At 35.3% G+C, this 21334-nt stretch overlaps 1 protein-coding gene across 1 annotated transcript in view; it reads right to left on the reverse strand.

Moving 5' to 3' along the window:
• The window catches only part of ABCA13 (ATP binding cassette subfamily A member 13), a 182501-nt gene that overhangs the window by 126099 nt on the left and 35068 nt on the right, over positions 1 to 21334 (reverse strand). Inside the window, exons 18-26 of the mRNA XM_014940763.1 lie at positions 19512 to 20528; positions 16670 to 18887; positions 15240 to 15346; positions 13165 to 13280; positions 11781 to 11907; positions 9844 to 9965; positions 7534 to 7728; positions 5378 to 5542; positions 1607 to 1784 (exon numbers count right to left, since the gene is read on the reverse strand). Coding sequence (XP_014796249.1) covers positions 1607 to 1784; positions 5378 to 5542; positions 7534 to 7728; positions 9844 to 9965; positions 11781 to 11907; positions 13165 to 13280; positions 15240 to 15346; positions 16670 to 18887; positions 19512 to 20528 — 4245 coding nt within the window. The remainder of the gene's footprint in view (positions 1 to 1606; positions 1785 to 5377; positions 5543 to 7533; positions 7729 to 9843; positions 9966 to 11780; positions 11908 to 13164; positions 13281 to 15239; positions 15347 to 16669; positions 18888 to 19511; positions 20529 to 21334) is intronic.

The following is a 21334-nucleotide window of genomic DNA, read 5'->3' on the forward strand; positions in this document are numbered from 1 at the left end:
GGTGTATGTCCTTCAGAACTGGGATCCAAGAAATAGCTTCCAAGATATCCCACTGCACTTGCACTCAAGCAAAGGCAATGAGTTTCTTTTGCGAAACATTTACATTTTTATGACCAGCCCATGTGTTTGGGGTTTTTTTTATTATTTATTATGAGTGGATTTAGAAATATCCCATTTTCAGTGCTGTGAGGAAATATTAAATAATGCCATTGACTTCTCAAGGAAGACAAATTATTGTACATAATGGAAAAACAGACCAAAAACATTTGAAATCCTGCCAAAAGTTAAAGAAACAAATTTCAGAAATGTATCATTAGGAAAACCCCATTCTTTGCCCAAATGTTTACTTTCTTAAAGGAAACAATCATTACCAAATACAATCATTGCTAAAAGACAGCAAAGAATTAAGAGGCTCCAAACTGGCCACTCAGTAGCATCAATATGCTACGGACACAGAAGACTTGCTAATCTCAGTTTCCTGTGATTTTCAGAATGTCATTGGCAAGTGCCTGGTACACAAAATACATAAGTTAATCACTGTAAAAGAATACAAATCAAGTTTCTGTGGTGTCATAGAAATTTCTTAATTTTCATTTTCCATTGCCTCATTTACCAATTTGTAAAATACGGGAAACAGTTTTGATTCACTTACAGGAATGCTGGAACTAATTGGATGCTTTAAAGATATTTTTCAAGGTCCTATAGTAAAAGGTTTTACGACACTCCAGTGCTGTGACAATATTTAAAACAAAACAAAACATTAAGAAACAGATAGTGCTTCTGGCCTAACATCTTTCAGAGAGACTAAGTCCCAAACAGTCTCTCTCATTAGCCATCCTGCTAACTCCATTCTTCAAATGGGAAAGAAAAGCAGAGCTGCCTGCTCACTGCTATCCTACAGACGAGTGACGAAGGCTACAGCAGAGCTCTGGCTCCCTCCCAAGGGTCCCAGCCAAGCCAGAGTCAGTTTCTGGCTGCACAAACTCAAAGATGATAGAGCCATGATTCACAGTCACAGATCCTTCCTGAGTGACACACTATCACTGTATTTTTCTCTTGCACAGGGCCACTGAGGCACTAGCAAGGTTATTAACTATATTAAATGGGGTAATTCAAGTGTATATTGAAGAAAGTGAGCAAAGGTGAAATTATATAAGGGCGAAGAGATTTTCTGGGCACTTGATAAAGAAAATAGGAATATCAATTATAAAAAAAAAATATTTTATCCAGAGGGCTTGCATATTTTACTGCACGATAATACCGCAGCTTTGTGCCCACAGAAGAAAGGCATGCAGCAATAAATCCTCAATCGTGTATCTCAAAGATATATTTTTAATACAAAGTGCTTTAAAAATTCGAATAAATATGTCTCTAAGACAGGAATATTCTTATTTATTATTAGCAAAGATAGAAAACAACCAGAATCCCTTCTGTCTCATCCACAATTATCTCATCGCCATAAAACTTTTATTGATCAATCGTTGTGCTCAGGATTACAGTGTCAACTGAGATGTCAGCTGGTATATAAACATTTCCATTCAAGACGGAAAAAAGTCTCTAAATTCTGAATGCATACATGCAACTTGTGATTGATAGTTTTTCTTACTTGAGTCTTCAGGAATGCCATATTTTGCCATATTGTCTTCCAAGAGTCCCATGATTCTGGGCATGTCAATGAACAGGTTTGCATTGCTGAAAAATGAAGATTCTTCTTTACACACTGCCTTGATTACAGACTCCAGGGATCCAACAGCTGAACTTCTGAACTGCCCACCTTGCAAGAACTAGAACAAACAAACAGAAATACAGATGAATCAAAGTTACTTTAGTAGCTTCAGGGAGTAGCCCTGGTGTTCTCTCAATATTGGCATCCAAGGAGCTTGACAAAATTAGGCTGATGAAACTGCCTACAAGAATGAGGGCCTGCTGTGCTCTTCTCTATTCTCCTGATCACCTTTATCATGGGAGTTTAAAAAAAAAAAAAAAGTAATGCTGTTTTAATTGCCAGGTTACTAAATGAAAGACAGTAGGTATAACATACTACATTAAATTTTGAAAAAAAAAAAAAAAACAACACTATGTATTGGTTAGGCAGAAAAGAAATGAAAATATCAAGACAACTGGACTAGAGATTTCTTGATGACAATTTTAGTTTTCACAAAGTCTGCTCTTCTAGTAGGTTAGTCCTGTAGCACAAAGACAGCAGAAAGAACCAAAACCATTTTGCATATGTTTGCAGTGACAACAGTTGTTTAGAAAAAAAAAATACATTCAAGTGCACATGCCCTAAAAGCCTGTTTTTCAAGTAAGTCTTTTAACTTGTTAAACGTTCTTCTAGTTTTTGCACATATTGGGTCATACAAGCATTTACTATTGCCATTTGCTCATGCCTAGCATACATCTAATGTGTAGAGCAATCTGACTGCTTTCATGGCTTAAGCGCCATCGTTCACCACATTAAAAAAAAAAAAAAGAAAGAAAAAAACCAAAAGTGACCAGCCTCCTCTGTGCAGCCTCATTTTTCAAAAAATGTGCTCGTAACTGGTATCTCATGGTAAAATGTAACTGGTATCTCATGGAAGGCTGTACAGGTGCACAGTTCTAAGAGAGGATACAACTGCAAGGCAACGTACTGTAGAGTGTAACTGAAGGATGCATTGGCCCGCCTGATGCAGATGCTTGTCAAGAAAAATGTAACTAGACTATCCGATATCATTTGAAGACTGCACAACTGGCAAATAGATAAAAGACCGTGACATGTCAACCAAATACATTTGACACCAAAATAAATTAGCATTTTATCACCAGAATGATATCTTTTAAACAGAAGAGTCAGTTTTCAAAGTAGCACAGCACTTCACATAAAGAATAATTCACAGACAGTTTAGAGATTGTGCTGTTAGAAACAGTTTATCCTTCTCAATGCATTTACTGAAGTGCCAGGTGCTTCTTTAGTAATCCTGGAGGAATATTAGAAGTGTTATTTAAAACTCAGTGTTGGCTGCTCCCAAAATCTGACTTTTTGCATACGGTTTCAGCATACATCATAGCAATTAAATAATATCCATATTTCACATCATCATCATCTACTGCTCTTGAATGAATCTGTTGGCATGGGATCTACTGGAGGAATAAACTTTATTTAAGCTGAATAAAAGTGGTTTTGAATCCTTATTAGTGACTATTTGGACTAGAAGGATAAATGAGGCTTATTTCAGTCAAAGAGCACAAACTTGCTAATTAATTCTGGTTCCAATCAAAATAACTTGAAATTCAAATAATGAATATTTATGCGGTAAGCTGCCACCAAGAGCCTGAATCTACTTACTGTCTTTCAACTAAATATCCACTAACTCAATAAGATATGTTTCCTAAAATTTGGCTTTGATAAAGTGAGAGAACTATATAGGATGGATGTTCACAAAAGGTTATCTTTGATCCCGTTGGCAGATACTGAGTTTTTACATCTTTTATTACGCAATATGTAGCACACAAATTCAACTCCACATTTTACAAATAATTTAAAAGTATTTCTTGCTTTTCATTTTGTCTTTCAGACAAAAATCCACATGGACAATTGACAGTTACTTTATTACCTCTCATTATAGAAGTAATTAAATCTATATTTTTTTAAATCAACTTCAAAATAACTTTTTGAGTTAGAAGCTAATGAAGGAGAATCTGTCTTACTCTATGCTGAAGGTCCACATACTTTTACTTTAAAAACCTTTACATACTTTATTTGGGAATCTTCCTAGTCACTGAACTACTTTGCAGTTGGTTATCACGAAAATAAAAAATCAGAAGGATGGAAATAGAAGAAAATATTTAGGTGGGAAAGTGAATAACCAATATCCACACTTTAGTAGCACACTTATTCAGTAGCACAGGTTTGGCACTATAGAAAAGCAGAAAAAAAAAAAATCAATAATAAAAGGCATTAATACAAAGTAGAAAAAAAAAAATCCTGTTAAACCTGACAAGGAAAGGATACTTAAAAATAAACAACTTCTACTAGTCTACAAAGTGAGAAAAAGATACAAGACAGAAGAGCCCTTCAAAACATCAAACATCTAATTTATTATCAGAAAAAGTTTCCAGAAAAGGCAAGACGTAAAAAGGAACCAAAATTCCAAGGTTAAATCTATGCTATATTACAGAATAATATGGGCTGCCATGGAGCAAAGATTAAAACCATGACCAGATGGCCCTCTGCTGTTCTTTTTGTTCCTTAGCAATTTTTTTTTTGAACAGGACCTTCTGAGAGGTTGTTTTATCAAATAAGCAACTTTGCCACTTCACTCCAAAAAGACTACTTCCTTTGTTCAAAGGACACAAACAGAACTAGTTTAAGGAAAGCAGAAAAGCTGTAAACATTTGATGAAAGCCACCTTTCATCGTGACAGCCCAAAGAAGAGAGGCTCAAAACGAAAACTAATGTGCACAAAACGGTATTTTACAAAGTGACTGTCACACAGATTAGATACTGAGACAGGTTCATATCACTAGGAACAACAGTATTTAAGGCAGTGTTTACTCTGTACTGTAGTCACAAACCAGTTTGCATTGTTTACTACTGAGGGATCTTTTAGAGGTTTGCAATTTTAGAACCAGATTCAATCCTAAACTTTCCACAGAGAATAGCAAATCCAGAAGGTAATGAATGCCATAGGGGTAAGCGGATGTTCTTATGGAATTGGACCTTGTTAGAAACAGAAATCTTTTTTCTGATTAATATCAGAGCCAGCGAACACAGTGTTATCTGTGTAGATGTGCAAACAGCAACTGCCCTTAAAGACAGGGTCAAAAGAAATATCCTCACTCACACTTTATGCCGCTTTTTTTAAAATGTCAAGCAGAACTATCCCACAAAAACCTTAAATGATACAAACAGAAACATACGGCAGATACAGAAAGTGCACATGGTAGCCTGAAATTTTATCCTTAAAAAAAGCAAAGTTATTTCTTACAAACAGAGTAACTGTCTGGTCATAAAAAAAAAAAAAAAAACAAAACCACAAACCCAAAACAAAACCAAAACAAACAACAACAAAAAAACCAAACCCCACAACACCAGCAGAAACGGCAAGGCTATTTCCAAATCACAGCTAATACACGCTATTATTAATCAGTAGCCTAATCCCATATTCATTTAGGCTATGATCTCATAAATTAGCAAAGAAAGAGATGACAGAAACAGTGCAACAACAGACTCAAAATTGCCAGAGGTCTTGAAAGAGATCAAATGAATCTACCTTGGGTCTATAGACTCTCTTCTAAGTTCCCAACTTTCTAGGACACAATTTCTACTAGTACACATCCCTAAAAGACCCCTCATGATGGGAATTAAGTTTGCATATTAAAATGATACATATACCTGCCACAATGCAGAGATGTCAAGCACACCAATATCTTGAATTCCTTGGAGGAACACTGGAAGGTTTTCCATGATATGGTGGGCTTTATCGAGAAGAGAGCTGATACTAGAAACCACATCCAGTAGCATGTTTAGTACATTGCCTATCTCAGATGGTATCTTAACCTTGGAAAAGAAGGAAATATCACAATAATAAATTCCAATTAGAAAAAAAATTTTAAGCTTTCCATGAAGCACTTAAAATTATTCAGTCTTTTTCTCAAACTGCTTATACAATGTTCTGCAAATCATGTTTAACAAAACTCCTTATAGTGTAACTCCCCAGTTACTCTCAAATTCAGCTAAAGAAAAGGTCTAAAGTAATACTAGAACTGGCCTATGACAGAACAGGAATTAAAATCCAGAGAACATGGTTATACCTTCCAAGCTGAAGAGAGCTCTCCAACCCAAGATGCTAATGGGATCTGCAACATCCTGTCCCCTCAGAAATCAGTGTAAATGAGAACTTTTCTTTCAACAGGTTCAAGACGCTCAATGCAACAGTTCAATATTTTAAAATTAATTAATAACTTAAATTAAAACTAGCAACCACTGTAATTGCTTTAGGAATCACACTACACAACAAAATTTCCTGTCACACTGTCCGTCCCTTTGCATTTTTCATATGAACTGCTTTTACCTAAAATAATTGTATTTCATTCCCTACTTGACTAAAGTTCAATTGGCTATTTGTTGTTTCCACCATGCAAGTTTTGGCATTATGAATTTTCTCTCTGTTTGCTTTGCTTTTACAGGTTATTTAGATGACATGGTAATACAAACTGATTCATTGTTACCTGCCTATGCATGAAAATAAAAACAATATGATCTCATTATATACTTTCAGGTGTTTCCTCTGATTATCTTTATTTTATCCACTTTTATTTGGCTTCCCACTCTAATAATGTCTGTGCTTAATTTTCTCCTCAGCCTTCACCTGGTTTTACACATTAAAAAAAAAAAAAAAAAATCATATTCAGTTAAAAATTAGCAGAACTTCCATTATAATTTAGGATGTGCTGGCAACTTTTTTTATTATTTCCTAGGAATTCATTATGCTTCAGTATGATTCAATAGAAAAATCCATCAGAATAAGCACTGCGTTTTTTCCTGTGGTTTTTTCCTCCCACTAGGACGGCAAATAATTCAGAAAGTGGAAATCTTTTCCCTCTGGCACCTTAACCTATTCTGGGAAATTGCCTTGTTTTTAAATGTGTGTGATCAACTGTTTAACTGAGCATGCAACATTCCAGAATACAACTGAGCATCTACAACTTTAGAACAAAATATTCTTCCTCCCAATATTGTAACTATTTTTCAACTATTTGTACTTAAAACATTTTGTGTTCTGTCAATCAAGAACTGAAATAATGTCTGCTAACTGTCAGAAATCTCATCCAATAATTTTGCCCTTACATATTAAAATATAATTTCACTGAAAACCCACATTAGATCCCAAATTATCCACAGATGTACAGATAATACAGTTTTGCTACAGATTTCTGTATCCCTTTCGTTATAGTTTTGGCTCTGTATAATTCTTGTCAAAGTCATTTGACTTCGGTCATATGAAATATAGATTTGCCCTATAGAAGAGACTCATCCTGAAAGCTGGCAAAGCTCGTTCCTGAAGGAGCCACATAAATTACCAACATGATTTCTACAACAAGTGAAATATATTCCAGAGGCCTATGAATTTCTCCTATAAAATATTCTTTAACTCTTGTAATGTGATCTCCTAGGCCTGTTTTAGTTCTAATCATGCTAGATCAGTCTTCCACACTTACAAATTCAGAAGTGACTAATTGCATGAACTACAAACTCTGCTAAAGTTTAATAAAACTATGTCTCTTATCTTCTGTGTTTTCTCTAAAGCTCTTATAATCAAGTCCTCAATGATAATTTTCCTCAGGATGCAAGAAATGGAATACAGTAGCATCTACCAACCCCATTCTTCAACTGTTCATGGAGCTGAATGAAGACCAAAAAATACCTTATGTCCAGGGTTTGATTCCACAGAGAAAGAACGTAATAGACATTATTAATTTATTTATTGATTATGTATTTTATTCTTCAAAACAAAACATAGGAACTGAATGCTCTTTTTCCCATCTTACCTTGTAAAAGATATGACGTACGTTTAAATTCTGCATAATCATTACAAACATGGTATACATGTCCAGTGCTGTTAAAGAACATAATTCTTCCACTACCAGGGAAGTTTTGCTGTTTTCAGGTAGCTTTAGCAGCAGGCTAAGTAGTTCTTCATCACATCTTCCAGTTAAAGCTACCAGAAAGGCACTGTAAAAAACCTGTCATAATGTATACGTATTAGAAATTTTTCGCCCTGAAATGTATCACCTTCTTTTATAGTTAATAAGGTGAGAATTTGTGGCACAGTAACATGACCATTTGCAGTCATCGACAGACCTGGAATAATGAACTCTATATCAGATTGATATGTTCTTACTTTATATTCTATATACATATAAAGAAATGAAGTATATTTCTCATAAAGATTTACTTTCATTTGTGAACAGGTCAGTCAATCAGTCTATGAGCAATCATACCATAAGCAGGCATATTTACAATGCTGAGCGTACCCATTCTAGCAGATACACACCTTTGTTGCAGAAACACTCAAGTTTCAAAATTTAGATGTATGAATCACTAAAATCAAACAATATGGCCCTTCCTTTTTTTCAGAGGACACATAAATTTAACCCTTAGGAATGCTTCCTTTGAAGTGTTATTATTTAATATTGGATGAAGGGACAAGTGCCTAAGCAGATCTTGGGCAAAACTATCATAAAAACTCCTTGTGTAATGATGGTTTGTTTCTTCCTACAAAAATGTCATATCAAAAGACAGATGTTTGCAACCCGTACATCTCAGGAGTTCTTAGCTACCCTTTCTCCTGAAATGCCTGAAAGAAAACAAATGGCAGCAAGTCCAGAAAAATTCCAAGTTTGAAGCCTGTAGGAGCCGAAGTACAGTGCTGTGAGCTCCCCTGTGCGCCTTAGGAGACAACCTGCCTATACTGCCTCCACTGAATGCATTTGTAGCTAGTAACAGTACTCAGTGAGGGAGAGGGTCCCCAAGAAAATAAAATTCAGAGCCAAAGCTGGTCAAGATATGCAATTTAAATCATTAACTCCTATGAACATTCTCATTTCCAATTTATTAATTTCACATCTAGATTTTTATTCTGGAATAGAATTTTGCCTTTGTGATTGCAAAGGATTTCCTATATATTTACATTTTCCCTTTTTTCTGCATGTACAAGGAACAGAATATGAATATAAATATAATTCTACTAGCAGCTGATAATGATCCTGATTTGAACAATATCCAAAAAGGATACTGATTTGGTCAATTTCTTTTGGAGGAAATTTGACTCTGTGATACAATTTGTAATTTATTTCCTCATGTTCCATATGAATATCAATATCCATTTTTTAACCCATTTGGCATCTTATCTAGTAGATTACATCCCTCTGAACTTTCCCTGCAGCTTTATAAGTATCAGAGCTAATCCAAACTCCTACTCCACAACTATCATTAGAGTTATATATACCATAAACATAAAGGATGTGCCTAAATTATAGCTTAAAAAAGTACTCGAGCATCTTGCATAATCACTAAGAGACATAGGCTTTAACGCTGTAGTTGTAGCAGGGGAGGATTTAAGTACTTAAGCAAACAAAAAATTCCGTATAGATATGCTAATGTGAGATGTGGACATATATCTAAACTCTACAAAGGACTTTCGCAAAACTAAGGCTAGAAAGTCATCTGAAAATTCAAACAATTAGCATTAATATTCCAAAAGATCACAGGTGCACCTGTGAACTGAATTTCTTCAAGAGTACCATTTACAGGTATCAAAATAACAAGCTAACAGTGAAGGCATTAGCATGGCCAAAGAAGCAGAAGAAAAAAATCCCCTATAAGTAGTTACAATAGCCTGAGCTGCCTTTTTAATAGCCAAGCTTTTGACAACCTTACAACCTGTTTCTGCAGGTGGAGCATCAGTGACACCCAGTGGCTGCTTGATTGACCTGATTAGTTTATACCAAATAAAAAAAAAAATCAGACAACTCTGTACTGCAAGGATCAAAGGTGGGAAGATGCAAAATAATTTCTCCAGGAATCCTCACCTTTTCTATAGTACCAAGACAGAAAAGCTTTAAATTCTGTGTCTGAAAGTAATGAAACAGTGCCATTTAAACCAGAAGACTATGCTACTATAAATTGATCTGTTAATGCTTCACATTATTATTTCCAAGTCCTAAATCTCAATAAATATTCCACATAGAAGTGACAAGTGAATATAAGATTCCGCACAAAGTGGTTTGTTTTGTTTCAGCTGGCACATCAGGCTATCGATTGACCCATTAATTTAACACCTCTTTTTGATCTTTTACCTTTGAATGAGAAATGCTGGATTCCAAGATGGTACTGACAGTTTCTTCAGAAATATTGACAGAAGAACCAATGCCCAGCCTCAGCTGAGTAAGATTCTGCACACACTCTTTGACTTTCACACCTAGAAGAGAAGAAAAATAGTGCCAACAGTACCAATCTGCTTAATTAAGTTTCCCACAGGCTGTATCCTTTTCATAGATTTATTCTGAGGGGTAAAAAAGGACACAAAAACTTCATATCATGTAATTCACTACTTCAAATGTAAAGGTCACTCTCCTGGCAGACTGAAGGGCTTGTGTATCTGTTTCCCTTATCCTATAAGACCACAGGTTACTCCACATCCCTGTGTTATGAGAACATCAGAAATTCATGAAGCAGCCATTAGTCCTTTAAGATTTTCGTTTTCCACTAACTTAAATTTCCTCTTCTTTCTAATGAATGTCTTCATTTCATGGGACAGGCTCCAACAGAGTAAGTTATGCTGTCCTGTGACAACTCAAGCGCATGTATGTGCACATGTGTATAATGAAAATATATTGCATTAAGTCAGTAGTCTCCATAAGCAGTATCCCTTTAAAGTTCGAAGAATAATGAAAAAGTTATTGTCCTGCAAAATTATGCAGCAGTGACTTGTACAAAAGCGAAGAAAACTGGAACCCACCATTCAAAAGATTAAAAGTGTTCAGAAAAGCTGCCGCTGGATTTTCTGACAACTGTAGCTCCAAATTGTCAGCCACCCTGAAATGATAGCCTTAGTTTCACAAGTTATCAGAACTAAGTCATTGACATTACTATGTAAAAAGTATAACTTGAATAGTGAAACAGCAACTAAATGAGGCAAAAAGGTCACATTATGCTCTTTGAGAGCATATGGTCACATTATGCTCTATGTGCACACACTGTGCATGCAGTAAGCTGCTCTACAGACCTTCTCATGCTGTATTTATGTGGTGCAGGGATCATCATATTTCATGTCTAAATGAAATTGCAAATGTAGAGATCTTCCCATGATGGCTAAGTGCTAGAGCAAACCAGCTTATGGAGAAGCACAGGTCTAGCAATGTCTCACTTCCAAGTTTTGTACTGAATACACACTCTTAAAATCGAGATACAAAGCACTGCAGTTCAAATTACTAATTGTAATTTAAGTGATAAAGAATATACACACATAAGGTATTATTTACCATTAAAAAACTGGGCATGAGTCTATGATCCATAAGAGAAGCATCTAAGCTCAAGTTCTTCTGTATGATTATAATAATTCACATAGACCATTCAAGCCCATTATGAAAACAATCCAAAAGTCAAACCAGCATAGCAACAATTATAACAAGGACCACTTTAACTGACAGCAAGTTTGAAATACACTGTAGTAGCAGTTTTATTCATTTACTCAAAATTTGTTATTTTTCCTCAAGGGAATAAAAAATATCTGAAATTATTTGGAGTTCAAGCCTGTCAGTTTACAAGCACCATCCTATGTTTCTGACTCTTTGAACTGCTGAACTGATCCGAATGTTCAATATTTTGCAGAACATATCCAGCTGCTGAGAGCACAAGGCCATAGCAAAACAGCTTTAAAAAAAAATTAAGATATCAAAATTTTTACCTAAGTGAGGTCATGGAACACTGAAAATTTTCTTAGTTGTAATTCAAAGCATTCTCTTTGTGAAGTAGCAAGATCTGCTGCAAGTGCTCAGCAAAACTGTAAGGGCTTTGAGAAATATCCAAAATTTTGTTTAAATAATTTGTGCATTATGTGCACTCAATTTTCAGTTTAATGAAAGTTTAAAGATACTTTGATAAAGAGCATTCCTCCTGTAATTACATAATTAAAACACAGACATATGCAGAAAATCATATCTCTAACAGGAACCGTTTGGGCTTTACATTTGCAGTCTTCTCCGTGTGTTCTCCAACATTATTTGACATTCACAGCTGCCAGTGCTGGTGTTCTGTAAGGCAGTCAGAAAGCTCTCCAAAGTACTGGACAGTTTTTGGTTTACATTTGCCACGCTCTCACAATCCCCCTTGTTGAAAGAAGGCCACATTCTTTCAATATCCTGCAAAACACAGTGATCATATGGTTAGCAAATTCATGAGATTATGTTACTGCCTCTAGTAGTCTAGTCTTGGCAACTAGATGATGCATATTTTCAAGTGAGAATATGGGTAAGGTTTTTTTTTTCCTTTTACTCATTTTATTTGTAATTGAAACTGGGTGAGAGATTTTCAAAGACTTGAGTTTTGGAAACAATCAAAAATATGGTAAATTTGACCTAGCCTATCAAGGATATTCATCCATTAAAAGAAATGCCAACATTTTCATTTGAAATTTAATTTCAAAATGAAACAGGCTTTTAATTTTTTATATTAGGCTGACCATTTTTATCTTTTTCCCAAAAAAGTGTTCTAAACATCAGTTTCCATTCAGCAAACCAAAAAATCTTGTTATCAATAATCCACATTTTTTCTTCAATTATATTTTATGTAGTATTCTCTTTTATCTTTTCTCCTGAATATTCACATTTCTGATTTTGCAATTTTTTTTTAATATTTGCGGAAGTAGCTCACTGAATGGCAGTGGCTCGAGAGACATTTGCTCTACAAAAGTCTACTTTGAGAATATGAGTAATGCCTCTGATGCCTGTTTACCTCAAAGCATTGCTGTTCATATCAGACAAACTAGCAGAGCTACTTAATAAAGAGGTGGAAAATTCTATACTAAAAGCATGACTTCAGTATTTTTTCTGTGCGCACACACACGCGCATTCTACCCAAAGGCCTGCTTCCAACTCTGAATGAGTCTCTAAATGTCAAATGTTACTCTCTCCTGCTGGTAATTTCATGCACTATTAAAGAAAAACAGACTGACCCCAACTGGTAACCACAGTTGCTATTTTAGCCTGAATGACTCTGTCCAAGAAGTTTATTTGCATCTGTCTTGATTTCACAGCTGTTCCTGTGAAGATTTAAAAGTATGAATCTACTCTGACTCATGAAATCAGCAGTATCACAAAATTTAAAGGAATGGGCTGCTGTTTGGTATTGAATGGCAATCTAGTTATTCTAGTCATAGGAATTCTAATAATTCCAGTTATATTTACAGCTTTCAAAGCTCACCAATGTTTACTTAAGGAATTCCTTCTGAGTATCACTATCTAAAACATCAGAGCTATACCCATACAAATCTCAGCTTTGTATAGCCTCTGTGGGGACTCATCATTCAGATAGTAGGAAAAAAAGAAGACATTTCCATTAGTTTCAAAAGTTTAACGCATGTTGTAAAGAGCACTTGTAGGTGTGGAAACCACTCAAACCTGATAATGATCTTGAACCAGAGTGATTCCTTCAATGACCGAGAGGACTACATGACTCATTAATCCATCTTTACAGCTTGTAGCACAGAAAAGGTTGCCAATAACAACTGGTTCTTCTGTAAGAGAAAATGTCCAGGCTTAATTAGTTAAAAAAAAGAAATTACTGTAATAGATGAAAAGTTGACAAAATAATAAAAGAGAAATTTTTAAAAGAAAATAAAGGCTGATATGTTAAGGCACTGGGAAATATTTCTGGCTAAATTTATCTATCCTTGCAGAGGGCGAGAAAGGCTTTGATTTCCATTACTTTTCTCCATTACACCTTCCTGATCAATAATAAGAACAGTAACACCTGCTACAGAACCAGAGAAGAAAACTTCATGTTTGCTCTTTGTGTGTAAGAAGCATAACCCTGAGAAGCTGTGTATATTAACCACATCTGTCTCCTCTTTGGGCAGGCTCCCCTGATCCGATATCCTTGTGGAGACATCAGGATGTTACTAACTCTCCAGTGAGTAGTAACTTTCAAACCCTACCTGCAAGGGGAGGGAAACAGCATTCCATAGACATTTTGCATATCTAGGGATAAAGAATCCATATAGAGGATATTTATCACCTGATCATCCATGGCAAAAGTTTCTACTCAAGATTGTGGCTCCCATGTCCCTGGAAAAAAGCTCCATTCCCCTGCCTGTAGTGGATTTTTACACCGGATAGCAGGGAAGGAGTTTGGCTTGACAGCTGAGTTCTGGTTTATGCAAGACTCAAGTTTGGTTTTTCCCCCTTGTTCTTTTCCTTATATTTGGTTCGTAAGTCAAAAAGGAAGAATAATAAGCATTCATCGCTGCTTTTAAAACAAGCAAACCTTGATCTTGCTCACAGAAGTAATACAATGCAACTCAGAAATGCAAATCAAGTCAAGCAGTTTTCATTTTTTATCACTAGGTTTCATAGTATTTTCTGTTTTGAATGAAACATCCCTATGACCATCGTATTGATATAAGAATGACAAAAAAAACAGTTTCTTAATCTCAGTTCTCTCAATAGACTGTTCTTTAGAGGTCAAAGACAGATCCCAGGTACCTGGCACACATTTTCAGTATTACTTATTCTGAGCTTAACATTGTTACTGTTTTACTCTTTTGGAATGACACCAGTCACAGGAGAGTGAAGATAGTCAGGATTGGGTTGTAAAGACATTTTACATTTTGTTTGGAAATGAAGTTGGCATAAGATATTACCAATCTCATCCCTTGCACTAGAACAACAGGTTAATGCCTCCTAATTGCTTTTCACAAACAATTCTGGGCATGGTTGGGTTAATATATGGAGTCTGAACAGCAAAGGCTTTGGTTTCCCCCAAGAAAATATAATGCGAAATTACACACTTAGGGCAATACAGAGCTTATAAAAGTGCTCATCTTGGGGGCCTATATGCAAGGAATAAAACAAGCTTAACACATTAAAATTTGAACAACCAGTTGGAGTTATTCAGCTAGAGTTAGCCAGTCCACTGGCTCAACACAGCCAGAATCAGAGGATTCTTATTCTTTTCTGTCAGCTATTTTGTCAGCTACATTGTGGCAACTCTGGCTCATTAAAAAAAAAAAAAAAAAAAAAAAAAAAAAAAAAAAAAAAAAAAAAAAAAAAAAAAAAAAAAAAAAAAAAGAACTGTGACTTGACTCAGTGCACTAGCCTGGCAGAAAATATCCAGTAATAAAGGTAGACAAAACCTAAATGTGTATACAGTCTTCTGCTGGGTTTGTGAATCAAATAAAAAAGAAGAGGTCCTGGTGTGTTCAAGTAAACCCAGGATGAAGGGAAAGAGCACAAGGCTAAAAATGCAATGAGGAGCTGCAAGACATCCTGCTCTCCAGAAAGAAGTAATCCCATTTTGTGATCTGCAACAAAATTTTTCCTGAACCTCTGTTGATTTGATTTCTAGGCATCAGTATGTTTGCCTTGCTTGGCATCACCCAAATTAGCTTTTTATAAAAGTTTTCTCAGAGTAAAGTCTTAATATTGTATAACGAATACATATGGTAACCCATTCAGCCACTACTGTGGTAACCAACCTGAAAAGATTTTAAGAACATTCAAAATGGTAAACTGCAACTTCTGCAACAGTAGGAAGCTAGCAGGATATAAATGTTTCTGAAGAATCTTGCAGATTTTAGAAACCCTGTAGACAAATAAGAAAGCATTACTTTCTTACTAAGGGTACCACAGAAAATTTTAACAGGCTATGTACAGCTGCAGTCATCAATGGATCATATAAGGATTTAAATATTAACATTTATTACCTTTGTCTGTACTATAAAATCAGAGCATAATACTTTGTTGTTAAAAAAAAGACATATACACAGAAACAAAAAAAAAGGTTTTCATCAAGGTAGCAAGTCATCAGCTTTCTTCAGACTTTAGAAGTGCTAGAAAGTGTCTTAACAAAAGAAGCAAAATCTTTCTTAACGGCTTCAGAAATACTGAGATCCCACAGCATATACTGAAATGACGGCAAAGAACAGATTACTCAAAATTTCTGATAATCAGCATTTGGGGAAAAAAACACTTTTCTGGTATTTGCTTTTGATTTTTCAACAGATTTGGCTAACACCTGGCTCTGCTGACCACTGGTTTGAGATAGTTGGATAAAATTAATAGTAAAGGTCTAAATATCACATCAGAGTCATACACCAATTTCAGTATGCCATTTCTCAGCTGGTCTACGTCAGCAGAATTAGTGACTCCACCAGCAAGACACCCTAGCATCTTGTGGGATTCATTCAGCGAGTGTCACTTAAATGCTGCAACTCCAGTCCAGCAGCACTTTTATTGAATATATTGCCAGTAAACATTTTCCCAAAGCAGACTTTCCTCTGCTGCTGGATCACATTTGATTTGAGTAATCAAATGGGCTCAAGATTCCTTCAGAAATCGTATTTGTTAAACTGAACAATGTAATGCTATAACCATAGCTCCAAAAAGTGTCATCTTGTTTGCGTAAGTTATCAGCAAATTTAAGTTGAAGACATTTCAAGCACAGTATATCTACATCTGGATATAGGAAAAAAAAAAAAAAGCAAACCCAAACAAACAAAAAAACCCCAACAAAACAAACTACAAAACATTAGTCCCAAATATTCCTTAATATTTAGCTCCATAGTCAAAATGATCATTTTCCACCAGTAACTGTGAGTTCAGTTTTCAAACATGCAAGGATTTCAAAACACTAATATCTTCAAATATTTGGTTCTACAATAATTCTACAAAAACCACCTCCAGTATCAATACAGAAGACTGAAAACATCATAACCGGTACACACAATACAATGTGATACCAAGTATGGCTGGTCTGAACAATATAAGTTGCTACGAAATATTGTTTTACTCAAAGGCACAAATCTGAAATGAAACTGGAATTAATAAAAGTTTTGATTGAGCTGTTTACAAAGCTGTCATCATCATCATTTCACACTGTCAAAATGAATACACAGAAAATGCTCACCTCATTTCTGCCATTATATCCTTATGCAAGTCCTTTAGTGAGAAGGTTATTTTGTTCCTGTCATGTTCTGTGGTAGACTGAAATACCATTTGCAAGATCTCTTGCATTATCTCCATAGTTCTGTTTTGGGACTGAGTAGAAACTTCTCTATATTGTGCGTTATCAAAAAATGAATCAAAGAAGTCACCTATCTGAAGTTCAGTATTGTTTGTATGCAGAGCTTCTTCTATAACAGAAAGATCAGTGATTATATGAAAAAGACTCTTAAGCAAATCTGAATTAGCAGTGTGAGTATTATTCAATTTTTCTCTGCTAAGATGACCATCAACAAACAACATTCCAGTATAATCTTCCTTAGACTTATTTTGGAATAGTTCCAGAACATCAATAATGTCTTTTACAAACAGCAGCAGGTCATTCAATGAATCTTCATTAGCCATAAGGAGAATTATAGTATGCATTATTTTAGAATAATTTTTATTGTTACACTCACATAGAAAGCTGTTCAAAATCTCCTCTATGTCTTCAAGATTTCTTAATGTAGCATCTACAGATGATGTATTAAACTGCTGTATTAAATCACCAAGATCAATTGAAGAGGACTGCCCAGTGGCTAGCCTTAGTAATTGGAACTCTTGATCTAGCAACACAAGTGCATGTCTAACATTAAAATTCACCAATAAATCTTCTATGCTTGTGACTATAGGAAACCAGAAGTTCTCAAAGTTATCAGATATATTACTGTTTCCATTTAAAGCTGCTAACGTCATAAGGATTGAGTATGTATGGTTTCCAACAGAAGACAGCGTCATTATAGGCTGAATTACAGAAAAAAGAGAAAGGACAGCTTCTGTATCTAGAAGTCCAGAAACTTCACTCGTCATATTCTTGAAGTTTGTAAGAACAGTCTTTATAAAGGATGTTCTTGAATGTCTGTTCCAGGTTAGATCACCGTAAAGATCACGCAGCTGTTCAAGAACACCTTTGGCCATCTCCATTTCCGCCACTGGCATATTGGCTAGTGTTTCTACAATTTGGAAAGCCACTTGTTTCTTCAATGTGGAGGAACAATTAATTGAGTATGTACTATTAACCTGCAGTGGCACAGCATAGGCAGATAGCTCATCCCAAAAATCTTGCAGCTCTTTGAGAACTGAGTCATTTACATGATGGAGCTCCGAAAACTTCAGAAGAATAGAGTTCCATTCTTTGATCTGATGAAAAAAGCAAGTCAGATTGTGAGTGATTTCTGTCTGAAAGTCTTCCATAGTGCATGAGGAAATGTCCTCCAGAGTGATGAGTTTCAGCTCCTTAATTACTTCAATGACTGCATTGTAGCTAAGCGTAGAATTGCTATACACAAAGTCACAAGGTTTAGAAGTGGGATCACTCTGAGGTGTTGCTGTTGTGAGAGTCCAGCAGAATGACGCAGAAAAACAAATTGAGGACTCTGCAGGTTCATCAGACATATCTGTCAGTGTCTCCAGTAACATTAGAAGACTTTCTACTTGATTAGAGAACTCCTCTTCAGTAAACATTGGCATTTTTGCTTCATGAGTCAGTATGAAAGTGTATACTTCAATTAGTGCTTCTGTGATGTTTCCATGAGCTAATCTTTCCATAAGGCTGATGACATCGAAGAGGAGCTTGAACATCTCTTCTACATCATCAATCTCATCTTGTTTAAAGACTCGTGTTATTTGCCATAAGCCAGTCAGGTTCCCATTACACGAATTGTTATCAAATGCATCCCACAACTTTGTTAACATTCCTAACTCAGACATTTCAATATACAAAGGTTTGATACTGTTAAAGAAATTATCAAGGCTCTCCTGGACTTGTTTGAATTGACTTATCAAGAACTCAACATCCATGTTCCTCATATTTTGCACCAAGTCTACCATATGCTTTAGAAACTCTTTATCATCTCTTAATGGAAAGCCAGTAAAATGAGAAGATTTGAAAATTTCAAGTGCTTTCCTTACCAGTTCAATATTCAGGGCTGCTGTCTCTATCAGTTCCTGAAGAAATGTTTTTTGTTCATCCTGCAAGTCTGAGTCAAGTTTACTTATCACATATTGAAAGAACTCCATCAAGAAACTGGTATTTTTCTCATGCAAGAAAGGTTCAATCTCAATATCCAAATGAAAGGAGCTGTTTTCATGCATTTCAGAAGTTTTATTTTTCAGAAGAGTTTGAATTTCTGCCAGAAGTTCTACTGATGAAAGATGAACATGGCGAAAAGAATTAAGAAACATCCTTGAAGTCCTGTTAAATTCATGGATTGATGGACTGAAATGGGTCTTATTTGATGTATTCTGTGAGTCCCCCACCAAATCATTAACAACCATTTTTATGTGCCCTCCAGAGTTGTTTAAAAGAGTAAAAATAAATTCAAGCACATTAATGTCATCTTTTACATAAAATTCAGGAAGAATAAATTTTAAAGTTTTTGCTATAATATTGAAATAAACATTTACACAAATCACATCAGAATCAGTTATGGAACATTCAGGGAGTATCAAATTAAAAATGAAATTAACAAAGTCCATCACATTCATTAGCTTAGCATCTGTCTCAAAGTTTCCCAGAGATTTCAGTAAAAACAAAATATGTTTTGCACTTTCAAGGTGGGAGAGTGACTTGTATTTTTCACTGAGATTACTTAATCCACGTATCCATCTGTTGCAATCCTCTGCTTCATCTGCTGTACTATAAAAGTTTAGAAAGGAATTAAGATGAGATAAAAAGTTTGTTTGTGAATGGCTTATGTCTTTCAGAGTACTGTCCAAAATTAGCCTGGTAATATTCTGGAAAATGCTGATACAAACCATATATTTGCCTTGAGGTATACTTTCAAAGAAAGCAGTTGTGTCTTTTATCTCAGTGAGAATAATTCCAAGTTCTTTTTGGGAGAGCTTGAGAATAGTAGAAAGGGAATTTCCAATGGAAAATACATCAGCACCCTTATCTTCTCCCTGAAATCGTCCTGAGATAAAAGTATCAAGCCAAGAATTCAAAAACTCTCCATTAGCAACCTTCAGTATAGATTTCTGCAATTCGGTTATCATGACTTCCATCGTGTCTAAAACACTTTCTAAGCTGTTACCTTTAAGTGAACTTGTGACATCAACTGCATTGATAAATATACTTTGAAGATTAGCAAGCGAAGCTTCAAAATCTTTCCAGTCATTTAAATCACCACCTCCTTGAGATATGATTTTTAATAGATTCATTGCTGCTGTTGTAGCTCCAACAACCATGGCTGTATTATTGCACAGTTCGTCATTAGTTACATTTAAAAGACTTTCTGAGAGATTTGCCAAATCATTTCTTAGACAGACAAAAAAGGTTGAATTCAAATGTAAGATTTTGGATGCTTCTTCAAAAATCTCTGTCCAGGTTTGAAGCCATGTAAAAGTGCAGTGCAAAGCAGAAGGTGCACTTACCTTATCCCCCAAGTTTGTTATATTGGACAGAACACTGTCCAGTGGAAGCAAAAGTAAGCTGTAAACTTCCGCTGAATGATTTACAGAAGTAATGTTTGATGGATAAAAATCAATGCACCCATTATTTACCAGACATTCTGGGGAGATATCAAGAAACTCTTCCAAATAACAAATGGCAGCTGTTTGGAACTCTTCATCTATAAACAAAGTTTTAAGGCTGCTCAGAGTGCTATAGACAACTTGCATCTCTTTTTTTCCTTTCTGTGCAAGAGACTGGGCCTGAAACTCTGTGTAGTTGTAAATTATTAGCAATTTTTCACACATAGACCTACTGGTGAAGTTCCAGAGAAGCTCAAAACTTTCAGACAGAAAATCAAAAACTCGATCCCTGTCTTGCAAATCATGCCATACTTGAAAAAGTGAAATATCTTTTGAAGTCTCATAAAGAAATGTTAACAGACTGCTATTGCTCTCACTATTTAAGACCAGATCATCACTCTGATACAGAGAGAAAAGCATTGGAACAAGTGAGGCCATACTAGAACTGTTTAATTTTTGTATGTTTTTAAAGAAATTGTGCACAATTTCTTCTAATTTTTGTACTTTATACATAAAAGTTGCATTTGAGAGAAATAAAGAGGCATTAGTCACTCCATGAATTGTGCTGAAAGACACATTGACATGATCATCAGTTGATGATCTGACCTCATAAAGATTCCTCAGGAAGTTTTCACTTAAGTGTTTTAGATTGTTCAAAGCAGGAATATTTAACTCTGGCCAATCAGTCAGGATATTTTTGAGCAATAGCATACTTCTATTATGGATTTTATTTTCTGTAATGAAAGATATAATTCTAGATAAGGTCTCCAATACCTCTTCCTCTTCTACTTGACTCAAATGAGAAAGCCTAGATTGAAGTTCATGGAGTACAGTTCTCACTATATGCCAGAAAACTTCTGTCTTCTCTTTTGTCCAGAATCTCTGAAGAGGCTTGAAATTTTTTCGTAGCTCATTATGGAGTTCAGAAACTGCAAGTGAGAAATTGGTGGCAGATTTCTTTCCCTCAGCAAAGTTTTTCATCCATGTAATTGTATTATTCAAGACATTTTCAATTAGAGACTGGTTTGAAGAAGCTGAGAAATCAAGCATTATAATTTCTTTTATGACTTCTACAAGATTAAAAAGATGATCCATTTCCTTTTCACCAGAAGTCTGT

The sequence above is a fragment of the Calidris pugnax genome, unplaced genomic scaffold, assembly GCF_001431845.1.
Source record: "Calidris pugnax isolate Ruff unplaced genomic scaffold, ASM143184v1 scaffold8, whole genome shotgun sequence".
Lineage (NCBI taxonomy): Eukaryota > Metazoa > Chordata > Aves > Charadriiformes > Scolopacidae > Calidris > Calidris pugnax.